Raw genomic sequence first — 15,598 nt, 5'->3', positions numbered from 1 at the left:
GCAAAAATTAAGACCTCATATGGCTCTGGGAGCGGAGAAATAAAAAAGTTATGGGGTTTAGAAGGAGGGGAATCAAAAACGAAAAATGAAAATCAAAAAATGCCATCGGCGGGAAGGGGTTAATATCTCTCTCTTCCGTCCTCGCTAGTGCATTCGCTACATTCCCTTTTCCCCTTCACTTGGTCTCCTAAAGCCATTAAATATTTGGGTGTAAATCTTCAATGCTGTCATTCTGACACCACCACCTAATCCATTGTGTGCACCTTCCAATCGGATCTTCAGCAATGGGACATGAAGGGTTTCTCCTGACTGGGTCGTATTAACATCTTAAAAATGAATGTTTTCGTGGGAACTGTGGCTACCTCTAATCCATTGTTCATCAGCTTCATCCCTCTTAAAATCACCCCAGGGCTTTTCTCCCAGTCTCCTGTCCATCAGCTTTAGGGTATGTTCACATGGCGGAATTTGCATTCCGTGTGTGAACACTTGCTGGTGCAGTGCATCGGCATCCAGTTGCGGCATTCCAATCCGGATTAGGCCCGAAGAATGGGCCTAATCGGGATGGAGCCTTGCGCTGCAGACACCATGGCTGAGTCAGCCGCGGAATCCGTGGCAGAAAAAAGAAGTGAGCTGCTCCCATTGAAGTCAATGTGGGCGTTTTTAGAGGTGGATTTTGACGCATCAAAATCTGCTCCAAAAAACTCAGTGTGAACATACCCTTAGGGCTATTAGCCATTGCCAGTACCTTAACAAGTGAGATGCCAATTAGGCTAGGGCTACATGTCAACTTTTAACATAGCAATCAAAGACTGCTATGTCAATGAATGGTAGTTGCATTGCAACCCTGAGGTTGCTGTGACTTATTTATTTATTTATTTTACTTACATAGCCCCATCATATGCTACAGTGCTTTACAGACATTGTTAGTCACTGTCCCATATGCAGCTCACACTCTACATTCCCTATCAGTATGTATTTGGAACAAGGGAGGAAACCCACGTAAACCTGGAGAGAACAAACTCCTTTCAAATGTTGTCCTTGGCAGGTTTCGAACCCAAGGCTCTAGCGCTGCAAGGCTAACCATTGAGCCGCTGTGCTGCAACTGACACTTCTAATTGCAGAATAAAATCCAGTGTATGCCAAAGTCACCGTGTAGCCTTAAAAGGGGTTTTTGATGATATGCCATCAATTAAAGATCTGTGGTGGTCCAACATCAGCAGCATCATCAATGCTAGTGATTTCCATGCCATGTGATATCACTTTCATCAGTCACACGGCCTGATTGCAACTCCTATTCCAGTTAACAGGCTGAGCTGTGATACTGAGCACAGCCACTGCATGTATGGAGCTGTGCTTGGTTGCTTGGTGAGTACTGAAGAGCACTCACCCAAACATCCGATCAGCTGAGATCTGGGTGGTTGGGTTATAGGCTATCAATTAGTAGGTCTTGGAAAACCCCTTAAATTTCATCTGTATCTCATTTTACATCACTGAAAAGTCAAAGCATTGAAGGCCCAGGAACTGGATGCAGCCGTATTCAGTTACATTCAGCCATAATAAATTTCTGTGTGATAGGGGAGTATATGAGTAGTCAGTAACAACTTTGCTTTTTTTTTTTGCTTTGCATTTTAACTAGTTATGTGGATTCCACTAGTCATTTTCCTAAAATTTAACATTTCAACAGATTTGTGGCATTACCCTTAAGCAGAAAATTTGGGATTCGAGAAAAATACAAAAGGAGACCATCTGTCAAACCAGTTCTAGAAGAGTTTTACTCCAAAAATGGAAAGCATCCAACAGAGGTAAGTAATGTTTTTCCTAAATTTAAAATGAAAGTCACAACGTAGAGTGTGAAAAAGTGATGCAACAATTAAATTAAGTAAGGTCGCATAGCAACATACTATCCCATAGTATAATTGCAGGGACTCCATGCAGCACAGACCGATATATCCAGCTAACACACAGAGTTGCACGTCTGAAAATCAGTCATGTTAATGCAACCTAATAAACACCAGGGCAGGAAAATGAGACCAGGAACCTGCAGAGAAGAATATCCTTCTCAGCAGTTAGTAATTTAGAAGCGAACACCTTAAGTAAACAGCTAAAAACACTTTTAGGCTAAGGCTCAACGTAGAGGGCCGCAGTGAAAAATTCTATTTTTTTTTTTCACGATATCAGATAAGGATAGAGGATGATGGAGGATATCAGATAACCACCTCATGGCGTTCCCAATGCTTGTAGAACCTTTCCCCCGAAGGAGAGGTCCCTAGTGCAAGACAGATCTAAAATCTTTGATGAAAGTATGTAAAGATGACCAGGTGGCAGCTCCCACTCTTGTACAGTGAGCTTTGATGTGAGAAATAATCACCGAGAAGATTTAATCATTTTGATCCAGTTGGAAATTATATTTGTTGAAACCTTCTTTCCCTTATTAGGCACCTGGAAATGAATATAAAGATTTTCAACTTTCCACCATGACTTTGTAGCTTCCAGGTATAGCAAGTCAATGGAATTTCAACTCTTACAAAAAGAATGTACAATTATGTCCTGTGATCATTTGAAATTTGCTAACTCTCCTGGCCATCCTAATGGCGATTAAAAAGCAGTTTTCCAAGAGAGTCTCTTTAAGTCAAACACAAGGAGAGGCTCAGAGGAAGCACTGTATTAAGATTCCAGGAGGGTACCTGAAACTATAAAGGGGTTGTGCAGGACTTTGAAATCATACCAGCTTTCTTCTTCTCGGGAAGTAACATTATGCCCATTGGTCACATCAGGGAGAGTGTACGCCTACATAGGCAGTACGGAGACTTACAAGTCATTCCTGCTCCGCTAGGGATTCTGGGTAAAAAATATGCAAATCTATTCTCCAGGATATAATTAGGAGAACAGTGCACTCTGTACACCGCCCTCTATAGGGTAGCATCCTTAACATCATGCATGTCTCAGTTAAAAAGTCTAATATCATGATGCGGATTTAATTGCCAAATTAGTATTTCTATTCCAAAAGGAACAGATTCCCAGCTATGGACAATGCTGTTTCGGCCTATTGGGCCTCCTCAGCATAGCGTAGGGATACTGATTTGACAGAGTGAGAGACTATAGACCAGGTTAAGGATGCTGCCCTCTAGAGGGCGGTGTACAGAGTGCACTGTTCTCCTAATTATAGCCTGGAGAATAGATTTGCATACCGGGAAACCGGGACATACCTCCCACCGTCCAGAACGGTTGGGAGGTATGCTTTAGGCGACCCCTGTGTTTTGGTCGTTTGACCCCCGCCGGGGTTGCGACCCACAGGTTGAGAACCGCTGCTTTAATAGATCTCACTCCTGGGGTGGACAATCCACCCCAAAATGGGGGCACCCATGTGCTGTTGGGAAATTGGCAACTTGATCATCTTTGACTGAGGCTTTGGAGGGTTAACGCTCACAATCAGCTCCTGAGTGACCGACCATATTTAACCCAAGAGATGTCCTTAGATCTAGTAGAGTGAGCTTTTGCTGCAAAGGAGGAGGGACTCCATCAAACTCATAGGCTAGATTATCTCCAATCTCTAGCTCGTTCTAAATAATTAGATTATGCATCTGCAATCATCAAGACAATTAAATTCTTTTTCCTTGTTATTCTTGGCATTACAACAGAAAGAATGTAATACAATTTTCTGAGGTCTATAAAATTGGGAAATGACCTTGCATAAAATTTCTGGGCCAGGTTTAAGAACTGTTCTGTCATCTAGATTCTCCATATGGGAGGAAGACAAAGAATGAATTTCACCTCCTCATAGGGTCCAAAGGTATTGCCATTAGAAACACTGTCTTTAGACATAAACGCTTGATCCCAATTGGCTCAAATAACCCCCTGAAAGATATGTTAAAAAAATGATAATATGTTAGAACATATAGATTCCAGTTAGGAACACAGGACACCTGTGTCAAGGAGAGATTTGCCTTCACAAATATAATAATCCAGCAATTTCCCCCTCTCGTTTAACCTTTGAAAAGGACACAATGCAGATATCTGAACTTTCAGAGTAGATGAGGACAACCCCCCAACCCAGACCTTCCCGAAGGAAATCCAAAAATTTTAGGTACATTAAGGGCTAATTCACACGGGGCACGGAATAGCGGATTTTGGTCCCGATTGTGACACGGGAAGCCGCGTTAGGATAGGACCAAAATGCGCCTGTCGCAGATTCCCGCTCCGGAGTAGGCCCAAATGAATGGGCTTAGTCTGCAGGGTGCTGCTGCAAGGCAGACGCCAGGGCTTAATCAGCCGCGGAATCCGCCTGAAGAAAGGGCAGCTTGCTTCTTTTTTCCGTGAGCGGGAACATACCACTCACAGAAAAAAAGTAAGCTAGTGGTCTAGATAGACCTCTATTATGAGGGGGTTGATTCTGACGTGGTTTCAGCGCCAAAATCCGCCCCCTCTTGCCCCGTGTGAACGAGCCCTAAGAGAGGGAATAAAACTATCTCTGATATCTAGGAAATTTAAGAAGTCGTTCCAAGTTCTTAGGTAAATTCTATTTGTGGCCACCTTTCTGGTCTTTAGCAGGGTAGAAATTACTCGATCTCTGAGGCCCTTTTTCCTTAGGAAACACCTCTCAGTATCCAGCCTGAGAGGTGTAAACTTTTGCTTGAGAATGCTATATCGGACCCTGAATCAGCAGATCCTACTATTCGGGAAGAAGCCTTGGATCTGAGATGGCCAGTTTTTGAAGCCAAGTAAACCATGCTCTCCTGGGCCAAAAGGTAGCTTATTAAATAACTTTGGTACTGTGCTCCCAATATTTTTTTTATTTTTTTTTTAAAGACTCTTGGTAGTAGGGAGATGGAAGAAAAGAATATGCCAGATTCCAGTTCCATATCTGAGCCAGAGTATCTACTGCTGTAGGTTTGTCTTTTTTTGTATATTGAATAGAATTTATGAACCTGTTGATTGAACCTATTGTATCTCTGGCCTGTCCCACAAGTCTGTTATCTTGTTAAGGAACCATTTCTCCTGATTTTGAGTATTTTTGCCCAAGAATTCCACCATTTGATTGTAGCATCCATTTTGATAGAGCACTGTCAGAGATAGAAATCTCTGTTATCTGAATGATTCACCAAGCTATAGGCAGCAGTTTACTGGACCTGGTACCTGCTAACTGCTGTTCTGTTGTTAGATAAAACCCTCACATTTCTGCATCCTAGCTGCTTTTGAGATGCAAGAAGAACCTTCTCTATTGCCAGTACCTTTTTTCCATTTGAAGAAAGCACATGCTCCACTGGATTTCACTTACCTTGGAAGAACTGTCCCTGTACATGCCCACATCACCACCATAATTATTGTCCCAATTGTGAAGAATATGCATCTGAAGATCTTTTGTGTGTACTTGGGCCCAGGCCAGCACACAAAAGCATCTAGTTATGAATTCCATCACTGACATAGCTGCCCTGAGTGACACCCTTGCTAACTGGGAGAGATGTTGGGCTGTTTGACGTACTTTTCTATCTTGTGCAAAAGGAGAAAGGAAGTTGTTGCTGCAGAATCCAGAGAAATCCTCAGAAATATTTTGACTTTTGTTGGAACAGCAGTTTCATCTTGCATCGGAAGGTTTGAAGAATGTATAGGACTATACTTGTCAGTCCAGACAGGTATTCTGGAGAGTCTCCTACTAGTTAAAAAAAAATATATCTATATATGAAGTGAATATGATTTTTCTTTCCCTGATGTCTGCTTCCATCTCTTCCAGCTCTATTTTCATGAATGTCCTGGGAGCCATGGATATTTCAAATGACAGCGTTCAAAACTATAAATGATATCCTTAAGTATTTACAGTGAATCTCAGGAATTTCCGGTGCTTTTTGTAGATGGGACCATGATAATAGGCATCTCTCAGATTGATGTCATGTAACAATTCGAGAATAACATGTTGCCGAATTGTCTCAACTTGAATATGCGATACACTAGAAATTTGTTGAGGGGCTTGAAATTATGGGAATGTAACTTCAGTTGAATGTGGTCACCAAAAATAGGTTTTACTAAAACCCCTGACCCCTCTGTCCTGCTGGGACAAGGATGTCCCATAACTTCCAAAACAATGGCTGATGTTTTTGCCTGTGAATCCTGAGAAAATACTATGAATGGGGGGGGGGGGGGAGACACCTGAGCTCTAGCCTTAGTCATTCACCATCAACACCCAGGATCTACTTCATCAAAAGAAAGAACACTCTTTATAGAGAATTTAGACAGAAAAACAGCTAACTTTGGAGCACTACCCAATAGGCAGTATCACTCATAAAAGTGAAAAATTTATTTTTACAGATTTTAGTACATACATCTTCATCTCTGGATGCTCCAATTCCACAAACAGAATCCTGAATGGATTTAGGTTCTCCAATTTCTTCCATATTCATGTTAACTCTTATAGTCTTCAGTAATTAATCTGTATCATCAGAGGGAAACAGGTGACATTTAAATGTACCCAATTTTAACTTTATCATCAGCAGAGGAATCTGATAAGGAGTCGTCTTCAGAAGAATCTTTCTTCTCTAGTAATAGCCCAGTTCTTTCTAGTAGTTGTTATATTTATAGTTTGATGATAAGGTTGCAATCTCCAGTTCCCAGTAGGAAATGGAAATCCGAGATGAGCCCCCAAACCCATTTGCTTGCATCGGTTGTAAACTGATTACCAACGAACAAATTTAGAATTAAAGAGATTTTCTCTGCATGTCCAGATTTTGGCTATAGGAGAAAGGCAAAGTCTATGGAACAGTAACTGTCAGTCCACCTGTTGAGAATATTTTTCTATGGAGCCCTGAATTCAGACTACATGACTGCTGGGAGATAGGAAGCTCAAAGGGCCTAGGCTAGACATGACCTTTCTAAAGGTGGTACTGTATGACAAAATTCTTTCAACTTCTTGCTAATGGGCTCCTGTTTGGGAAGAGTTAGGAAGGACTTCTAGTCTGTTCAGTCTAGGATTTTTCCAAGAAAAACTTCATCTGGAAGGGGTCAGGTTTATTTTTTAAATTTTTTTTCTGATTTACGTTCCACCCCAAAGAGGCAAGGATTAGGATAATATGCATTTCACTTTCTAACTCTAGCCAATTTTGCGACCAGAAAGTCATCCAGATATGGTAATAGACGTGTTTCAGGGCCCTGAAGTGCTTTTTCATGTCTATTACGAATTGTGGAACTCTGTTTTTAAAGATGTATGTTAAAAGTTAATTTTTATGAAGAACTAGCTGGTACCCGCGACTTCGTCTGCGGTGATTGTAGAAGTGGGTAAATACAGGCGCGGGTAAGGTTTTCGTACTGTGTATAAGATATGGGATATGAAATGTAACTGTGTATCTTGTTTTTGCTGTAATTCTGAGAGCACATGAGACTTTTGTGTTGAAGTTAATTAGTATTTCAGCTGCTATATATACGGTGTTCTGCAAAACTGTACATAGTGTCTTTGGGACAGAGGTATTTCAGGTTAATATACTTCAATATACGACATTGTATGATTTGTTATTTTGCGCCAGTACATGTAAGTTTTGGGCACAGGATACTCTTGAGCAAGCAACATAAAGTCTGGCCCTGTGCATGACAGTTTAGTAACTCCATGTGCCTCTTATTAATAGCAATTAACCCCATAATGTCCCTCACATTCACCCCTGTGTAAGAGTTAATGATAGAGATGAATAGAAATGAATGATGATAGAAATGAATGGACGTAGCCGGCACGCGGGGGGTTAAGCGCGCCGGCTACGTCCAAGCGGAAGTACCAGGTGCATCCATTCATTTCTATGGAGCGTGCTGTTCGGATCGGCTGATCCCAACAGTACTCACTCATCTCTAGTTACTGATATGTGAGAGACTTGGAGGTAATAATTAAGTATCTTCATTATTGAGGTCTTTTATTAGTACCTCTATATGTCTCACATATTAGTAACCTTTATATGGGGTACACAGGGGTTAATATGAGGGACATGATGGGGTTCATTGCTATTAATGTGCGGCACATGGAGTTACTAAGACTAAACTAATAACCCCAAATGGCTGACATTAATGAGAATAGGAACTAAAGGAAGGGACCGGTGTGTTTCTTACTTTCAGTTTGCTAGCAGCTTCCTGTCCTCCTCCAGGAACGTTTGCAGGGTGCAGATGGCAGGAGCTATCACTATAGCAGGCAGGCAGAGACTTGAGCGATTAAGCTCCACCCCCTGGGTTTCCTGCACATCTCGCAAAGGGGAGTGTCCTTATGCCTCAACTCTAGCAGAGCACTGAAGAGACTCTGACTTCATTTAACTCTTGCAGGTCCTGTGCTGCTGGCATGCCAGTGAAATATGGCAGGAGTGCCACTCTTGGCACGTGTGCCAGGGGTTGCTGACCTCTGCTGTATAGGGTAATATGAATTTTGTGGCTTGCTATGGTCCAAAGTGTGTGAGATTGCAGAGATAGTGATGTGAGTTTGGGTTTTGTGGGGGTCCTGGGAAAAACGTATGTGCGCTATTGTGACGAAAAGTAGCCTATTGCGTAATCGAGTGTAGTGACTGTGGAAAATTTCAGCCAAATCGGTGGAGCGGTTTTTGCGTGATTGACCGCCAAATATCCGAACATCCAAAGTCACAAACTCACAAACATGTCACATTTATAATATTAATAGGATATAATTTGATGCTGGATTTTTACATTTTATCTACATTGGACATATATAATAATACGCGTCCAGATAGATAGAGGTAATTACCAATTTGGAAAGAGCATGTTTGTGGTGGAGCTGTGGTGTACTTTAGTTTACTCTACTTACTTTTTACCAAAAATGAAGGGGGGGGAAGATCACCTCCCTTCCTTGCTGAAGAGGAGATGTTGCTAATACTAAGACTTATTTGAAAAGTAGAGCCCTGACTTCCAAATCTGTAGCCTCTTGTGTTACTGGGTCTTTTAGAAATCAAGAAAACACATAGCACAAGAGAGTTATATAACCATCAAATATACATATCTAACTCTTATATATCAGTCCCATTATCCAAAACGTATTCCAATCCTACAATTTAAAGCCATATCCAAGAAAAAAAAAAAAGGAGATAAACAATCCCACAAGGTTGAAGAATACTCAACATATATCAACAAATGTACAAAAATTTTTATTAATGAAAAAAATATCACATCACTTAAAATCATACAATAGACACATAGGACACCATATTCCACAAACAAGGTAACCAGCAGGTACGAAAAGGCACTATAGCATAATAAGTGTCAAAAAAGTCATAACATCATAGATTAATAATTGCTCAGGAGTACATCTCTTCCATGCAAGCTGAGTATTCTATCTCATAAGTACCCTCAAAATTAGGAAGTGTACACATGAGATGTACTCAAGAAACAGAGCAACAAAGAGCCATGTATGTGTAGAGGAATGAATCAAAGAATACTAGTATATGAGACAAGTGTCCAGAAGTGAAAAAACTCCACTACTATGGAAAGTGTAAAGGACCTCCACACACACACAAAGCATCTTAACAATGTTATAGTAAGACCTAGACACAGAATACCTTACCCATTACTAAGATGATAAAGCGCACAGTTCCGTATCTGCAGGCACCCTGACCCGACGCGCGTTTCGGCACGTGACCAGCCTTCTTCCGGGGAGAAAAATTGTGGAGAGTATGGATTTTGCTCATGACATCATTGTCATGGCCGTATGGAATCCTGGACTTTCTGCTCCTGTCTTTTTTTAAAACATATGCTAGGATGAAAGGACTGTACAGCACAGAGAAATCCTTCTTTTTGTCAAGTCTTTTAAAGGGATCCTATCACTCACACAAATTTTTTCTAGGTACCACGTCGGAATAGCATTTAGAAAGGCTATTAGTCTCCTACCTTTCGTCGTCTTCTCCACGCCGCCGTTTGCCTACTATCCCGGTTTTTCTCAGTATGCAAATTAGCTCTCTCGCAGCACTGGGGGCGGGCCCCGGCGCTCAAACAGCACTGGGGGCATCCCCAATGCTGCGAGAGAACTCTCTCCAGCGCCGCCTCCAATACTGTGCAAGCAGCGATTTTCTCGTGGCCTGTGGGTATGCGCAGTCTGCTTTGCCAAGACCCGAGGCCTAGAAGTTACAAGCCACCACCGAAAGTAGAGGATGAAGAGGATGCTGCTGACGAAGATGGAGGCAGTGGTGGAGAGAGTTCTCTGGCAGCATTGAGGATGCCCCCAGTGCTGTTTGAGTGCTGGGGCCCACCCCCAGTGCTTCGAGTGAGCTAATTTGCATACCGAGAGAAACCGGGATAGTAGGCAAACGGTGGCGCGGAGAAGACGACGAAAGGTAGGAGACGAATAGCCTTTCTAAAGGCTATTCTGACGTGGTACCTAGAAAAAAATTGTATGTGAGTGATAGGATCCCTTTAATGTTTTTTTTTGTCTCTCACAATTTGGTTAATGATATTTGTGAGAGCTGCCGATTCTTCTATGGCAATATTATCAATGCAAGATTGACTTGCAGAATAAAGATACAGGTACTCTCTATTCAGAGTCTTAGCCATAGGCTTTTTTGGACAGTAAGAGTAAATAAGACTAGCATAAAGACAGAAATCATTAAAAGTTTAGTCTTACCACTGTGAGCACTAACCTTTGACACCTTTTTTTATGCATTATCCTGGTCCCCTGCTCAGATGGTGCAGAAACAGAGCCCCTCCTCCATGAAGGGTGTTGAACTTCAGGTGTCAGTGTGTAGACCTGAGTGCCAATGAAGAATTAACCTTTTCCCTGCCAACCATGTAGCTATATGTCCTCCCAGGGTGGTACTTCTGTCGCAGAGGACTTATCTAATAAGTCCTTACTACTAAAGTAGATATCTCAGGACTGGTTGGGGTTATAAATATGATTTTGGCTTTATTTTAAAGATGAGAATCCGACCTCTATTGATTTTAATAGGAGGTATATGCCCCATTCTAGGATCTACCATGTCGCATTAAACAGGATAATAGCATTCTGTGACAGTCCGGAAAGCTGTTTGCTGTCCCAATAATATGTCATCTACAATCAAACAATCAACCGGAAGTAGATAGAAGACTTTTCTTACATTGTAAGATATGAGATTTGCTGAATTTTCAGCCCAGTGCACAGAGTTTGCAGTGAGTTTTCAGACATGTGTGGAGTCAGTGAGGAAAATCATCCCCTTTCATCTGCATTCACTGTGTAAAGAGAGAAAAGAACCTCCACATACTGTGATCTAGTCTTGTATCTATGGAGAACTGCAAATTAGCTAGAAGGGAGACACCTAGTGACAGGAACTTTAGAGAGGTTTTCAGGCAAAAAGCAGCAACATTTTTAAAGTGCATTACAGTTTGGTCCAGAATCAAATGCTCTATTAAATGAGATTAAATTGTCTGAAAAGTTAGCAACCATAAACTATAATTTAATATATTTTCACAATTCAACTAATTTGCAGTTTGAAGTCCGCTACCTGTCAGCTGAATGTAAAATGCAGATTCGTCAAGTTGAACACTGGTTCAGATGTCGAAGAAACCAAGACAGGCCAAGTGTAACCAAGAAATTCTGCGAGGCCAGGTGAGATAAAATCTTAACTTTAACGCTTTCCTCTACTTTAAGAAAAGTGGAGACAACCATTATTATGGATCTACAGTGTTGGCCAAAAGTATTGGCACCCCTGCAATTCTGTCAGATAATACTCATTTTCTTCCAGAAAATGATTGCAATCACAAATTCTTTGGAATTATTATCTTCATTTAATTTGTCTTCAATGGAAAACCACAAAGAATTGTCAAAAGCCAAATCGGATATAATTCCACAGCAAACATAAAAAAAGGGGGTGGACAAAAGTATTGGCACTGTTTGAAAAATCATGTGATGCTTCTCTAATTTGTGTAATTAACAGCACCTGTTACTTACCTGAGGCACCTAACAGGTGGTGGCAATAACTAAATCACACTTGCAGCCAGTTGAAATGGATTAAAGTTGACTCAACCTCTGTCCTGTGTCCTTGTGTGTACCACATTGAGCATGGAGAAAAGAAAGAAGACCAAAGAACTGTCTGAGGACTTGTGAAGCAAAATTGTGAGGAAGCATGAGCAATCTGAAGGCTACAAGTCCATCTCCAAAGACCTGAATGTTCCTGTGTCATCAAGAAGTTTATAGCCCATGGCACTGTGGCTAACCTCGCTAGATGTGGACGGAAACTGCCAAAACTTACTTGAGAAAGCCAAAAAACGTTTTGGAAGAATGTTCTCTGGTCAGATGAGACAAAAGTAGAGCTTTTTGGGAAAAGGCATCAACATAGAGTTTACAGGAAAAAAAAAAAAAGAGGCCTTCAAAGAAAAGAACACGGTCCCTACAGTCAAACATGTCAGAGGTTCCCTGATGTTTTGGGGTTGCTTTGCTGCCTCTGGCACTGGACTGCTTGACCGTGTGCATGGCATTATGAAGTCTGAAGACTACCAACAAATTTTGCAGCATAATGTAGGGCCCAGTGTGAGAAAACTGGGTCTCCCTCAGAGGTCATGGGTCTTCCAGCAGGACAATGACCCAAAACACTCTTCAAAAAGCATTAGAAAATCGTTTGAGAGAAAGCACTGGAGTCTTCTAAAGTGGCCAGCAATGAGTCCAGACCTGAATCCCATAGAACACCTGTGGAGAGATCTCAAAATGGCAGTTTGGAGAAGGCACCCTTCAAATCTCAGGGACCTGGAGCAGTTTGCCAAAGAAGAATCGTCTAAAATTCCAGCAGAGCATTGTAAGAAACTCATTGATGGTTACCGGAAGCGGTTGTTCACAGTTATTTTGTCTAAAGGTTGTGCTACCAAGTATTAGGCTAAGGGGGCCAATACTTTTGTCCGAACCATTTTTGGAGTTGTGTGTAAAATGATCAATGCTTTGACTTTTTTTTTTTTCCATTCTCTTTTGCGTTTTTTCATTGCAAGCAAAATAAATTAAGATATTAATACCAAAGAGTTTCTGGAAGAAAATGAGTATTATCTGACGGAATTGCAGGGGTGCCAATATTTTTGGCCAACACTGTACAAAAAGAAAGAAACAAATCACCAGACTCCAGTGGATAATGAATCTCAAGGCGAGCACGTGCAAGGAACCTGTTTGCAATACTGGCAAATGAAGGACAAGACAAAAACAAACATGAAATGGTCCAACACAGATGAGGGTCAAAAATCTAAAGCTTAACTCTCACAGCACTTACACGTTTCAAGCGAAGCTCTTAGTCATAGTGTGAATAAGGCTGAATGCACCATCCCTTTATAACAAAGTCCAGTGATATGCACTAATAAAATCACATAGTAGACACCAAACATGTGAGGACAACTCATGCAAAGTCAGATGAGAGACCAAAACAATAGATTGTATAAAACAACTTATCAGGGACGTCACACAACTAGGCCCCAAGTCTGGCTGGAGCCCAGAGAGGTGAGTAACGCAGTTTTTTATGTTCCTTCACCAACCCTGGGCCTCCGATCATTTTACTCGGGGGTCTGAAAAGGGTCCCTGCCCTTAACCAATTGTCACGGTACTAGTGGCACAGGATCAGGAGTCCAGTCGTCGGGTAATGCAGAGGGAGCTGGAGACAGCACGTGGGTGGCCCACAGGTGAGCTGAGGTAATAGTCCAAGAGCAGATGAGCAAATGTCAGGTAAAAATCTTGCAGTAATTCAGGAGCTGTATTAAAGCTACGGTGAGCTTGCAGCCAGCAGTTGAAGTTCCAAAGAACTAAAGAAGATCTCCAGCAAGGCGGTCTCCTGGGTCTCCAGGCTGTATTCAGAATAAACAGAACACGATACCAACACAACAGGAAGTGTCAGAGCCTCCTATATATATGCAATCCAATCAGGGTTAATACAGGGTGGGTTCCAATCATTAGAAGCAGCTGATGAGCCTCAGGAGTAGGCTCCACACAGAAGTCCAACAGACAGTTATTCAACAAGCTGAATAGCTCAGGAAGCAAGGAGACACTGGGCAAGACAGCAGGTCACAGGTTCAAATCCTGGCATCAATATTATCACTATACAGTAACCATGTAATGGTGGAGACCAGCTTTAAACAGGGCTCTAATGCCTCTTAAACTCATTTGATTAAAGGGATTACATGGAGAATAATAAAGCTTAAAAAGTGCATTCCCTGCACTGCTTAAGCTTTACTGCTAATATTCCTCTCAGAGCCCTCTTTACTACCTGTCTGGAGGGCAATTGGGTTAGCTGAAACTTTTGTTCTTCCGCCTGCCCTGCAGCTGCTCCAACTCTCAGTGAGTTCCAGCCTCCCCAGCTGCCCTCTGTAGTAGTAGTAAGGCCCGGTTCACATCTGCGTTCGGTAATTCGTTCGGGGAGTCCACATGGGGACTACCGAAAGCATTGGCAAGCGGTGTGCAGTGAAAGCACACAGACCCCATAGACTATAATGGAGTCCGTGTGCATTCCGTGTGGTGTCCACACAGAAAATGCAGACAGAAAAGTACTTCACAATCTACTTTCCTGTCCGTATGACTAGTGCGGAGACCGGGCAGGAAAGCACACAGACCCCATTATCGTCTAGGGGGTCATGTGCTTTCACTGCACACCGCTTGCCAATGTGTTCGGTAGTCCATCGGGAGGTCCCTTTGCCGACTCCCCGTATGGATTACCGAACACAGATGTGAACCAGGCCTGAACGAGACTGAGAGACCAAAGTGTGTATTCATAATAAAGCTTAACCAACGGAATGCCTGGAAAAACACTATTAATACTGCCATTTATTTTATATTTCTCTCTCATAAATTATAACCCCTTTTATTAACCCCTTCCTGCCAGTGACCTTTACCAATTTTTGTTTTTGACTCCCTGCTTTCCAAACCCCATAACTTTTTATTTTTCAGTTCACAGAGCCATATGAGGGCTTTATGTTTGGGGACAATGTACTGGGAAGCTGAAAAAATTTGAGAATGGGGTGGAATTGGAGAAAAAGTGCATTTCTGCAGCTTTATATGTATTCAAGCGAAAAGGGGGTAATTTGAACTTGGGGGAGGTTATATTTGTTTTTAAACTTTTCATTAGCACCCTTGAACCTTGGCTTGAACCTGCAACCTTTTGATTGCAAATCCCCTAAACTAAAATACAACTGTATTGTAGTCTATGGGAGTTTTGCTATTTTACTATTGAGGCGGATCATAGACGAGCCTCAATAATAATATTGCTATTGTGAGAATGAAAGCTTTCATAAGAATGGTGCCGTGCGAGAGCCGCCTGCAAAGGGAAAGTTATGGGGGGAATTTTTTAAAGTTGGGGGGGGGGGTAGGGAGAACATACATACATTACAGCAGAGACCTGATAGCAATGCGGCCAAGCTGCAGCAGAGCAGATGTTGGGACAGGGTTAAAAGTGTTTGTCATTAACATAGACATATTTAAATAAGTAGACAATTAACAGTTAAATATTTTTCAAATATAAATTTTAAATTTTGCAGATTTTCTCCAACCAGGTCAATGGTGACAGTTTGTTGTCTTGATGGGTTGCCAATGGATACAGCCACAAATGTAGGATCTTTCTATAATCTGGCACTTGTCAGTAACCCAGCCATGATTTCTTTATTGTGGCTGGGTTGGCAGACTTGGACAGTGCGTGCACGAGAAGAT

At 41.8% G+C, this 15,598-nt stretch overlaps 1 protein-coding gene across 1 annotated transcript in view; it reads left to right on the top strand.

The window, feature by feature from the left end:
• CERS4 (ceramide synthase 4) overlaps positions 1–15,598 on the top strand; it is a 97,635-nt gene that overhangs the window by 51,685 nt on the left and 30,352 nt on the right. Inside the window, exons 3-4 of the mRNA XM_075283631.1 lie at positions 1,685–1,802; positions 11,421–11,539. Coding sequence (XP_075139732.1) covers positions 1,685–1,802; positions 11,421–11,539 — 237 coding nt within the window. The remainder of the gene's footprint in view (positions 1–1,684; positions 1,803–11,420; positions 11,540–15,598) is intronic.

The sequence above is a fragment of the Leptodactylus fuscus genome, chromosome 1, assembly GCF_031893055.1.
Source record: "Leptodactylus fuscus isolate aLepFus1 chromosome 1, aLepFus1.hap2, whole genome shotgun sequence".
Taxonomy (NCBI): Eukaryota; Metazoa; Chordata; class Amphibia; order Anura; family Leptodactylidae; genus Leptodactylus; species Leptodactylus fuscus.
This window is presented reverse-complemented; position numbering and strand designations above follow the sequence as displayed.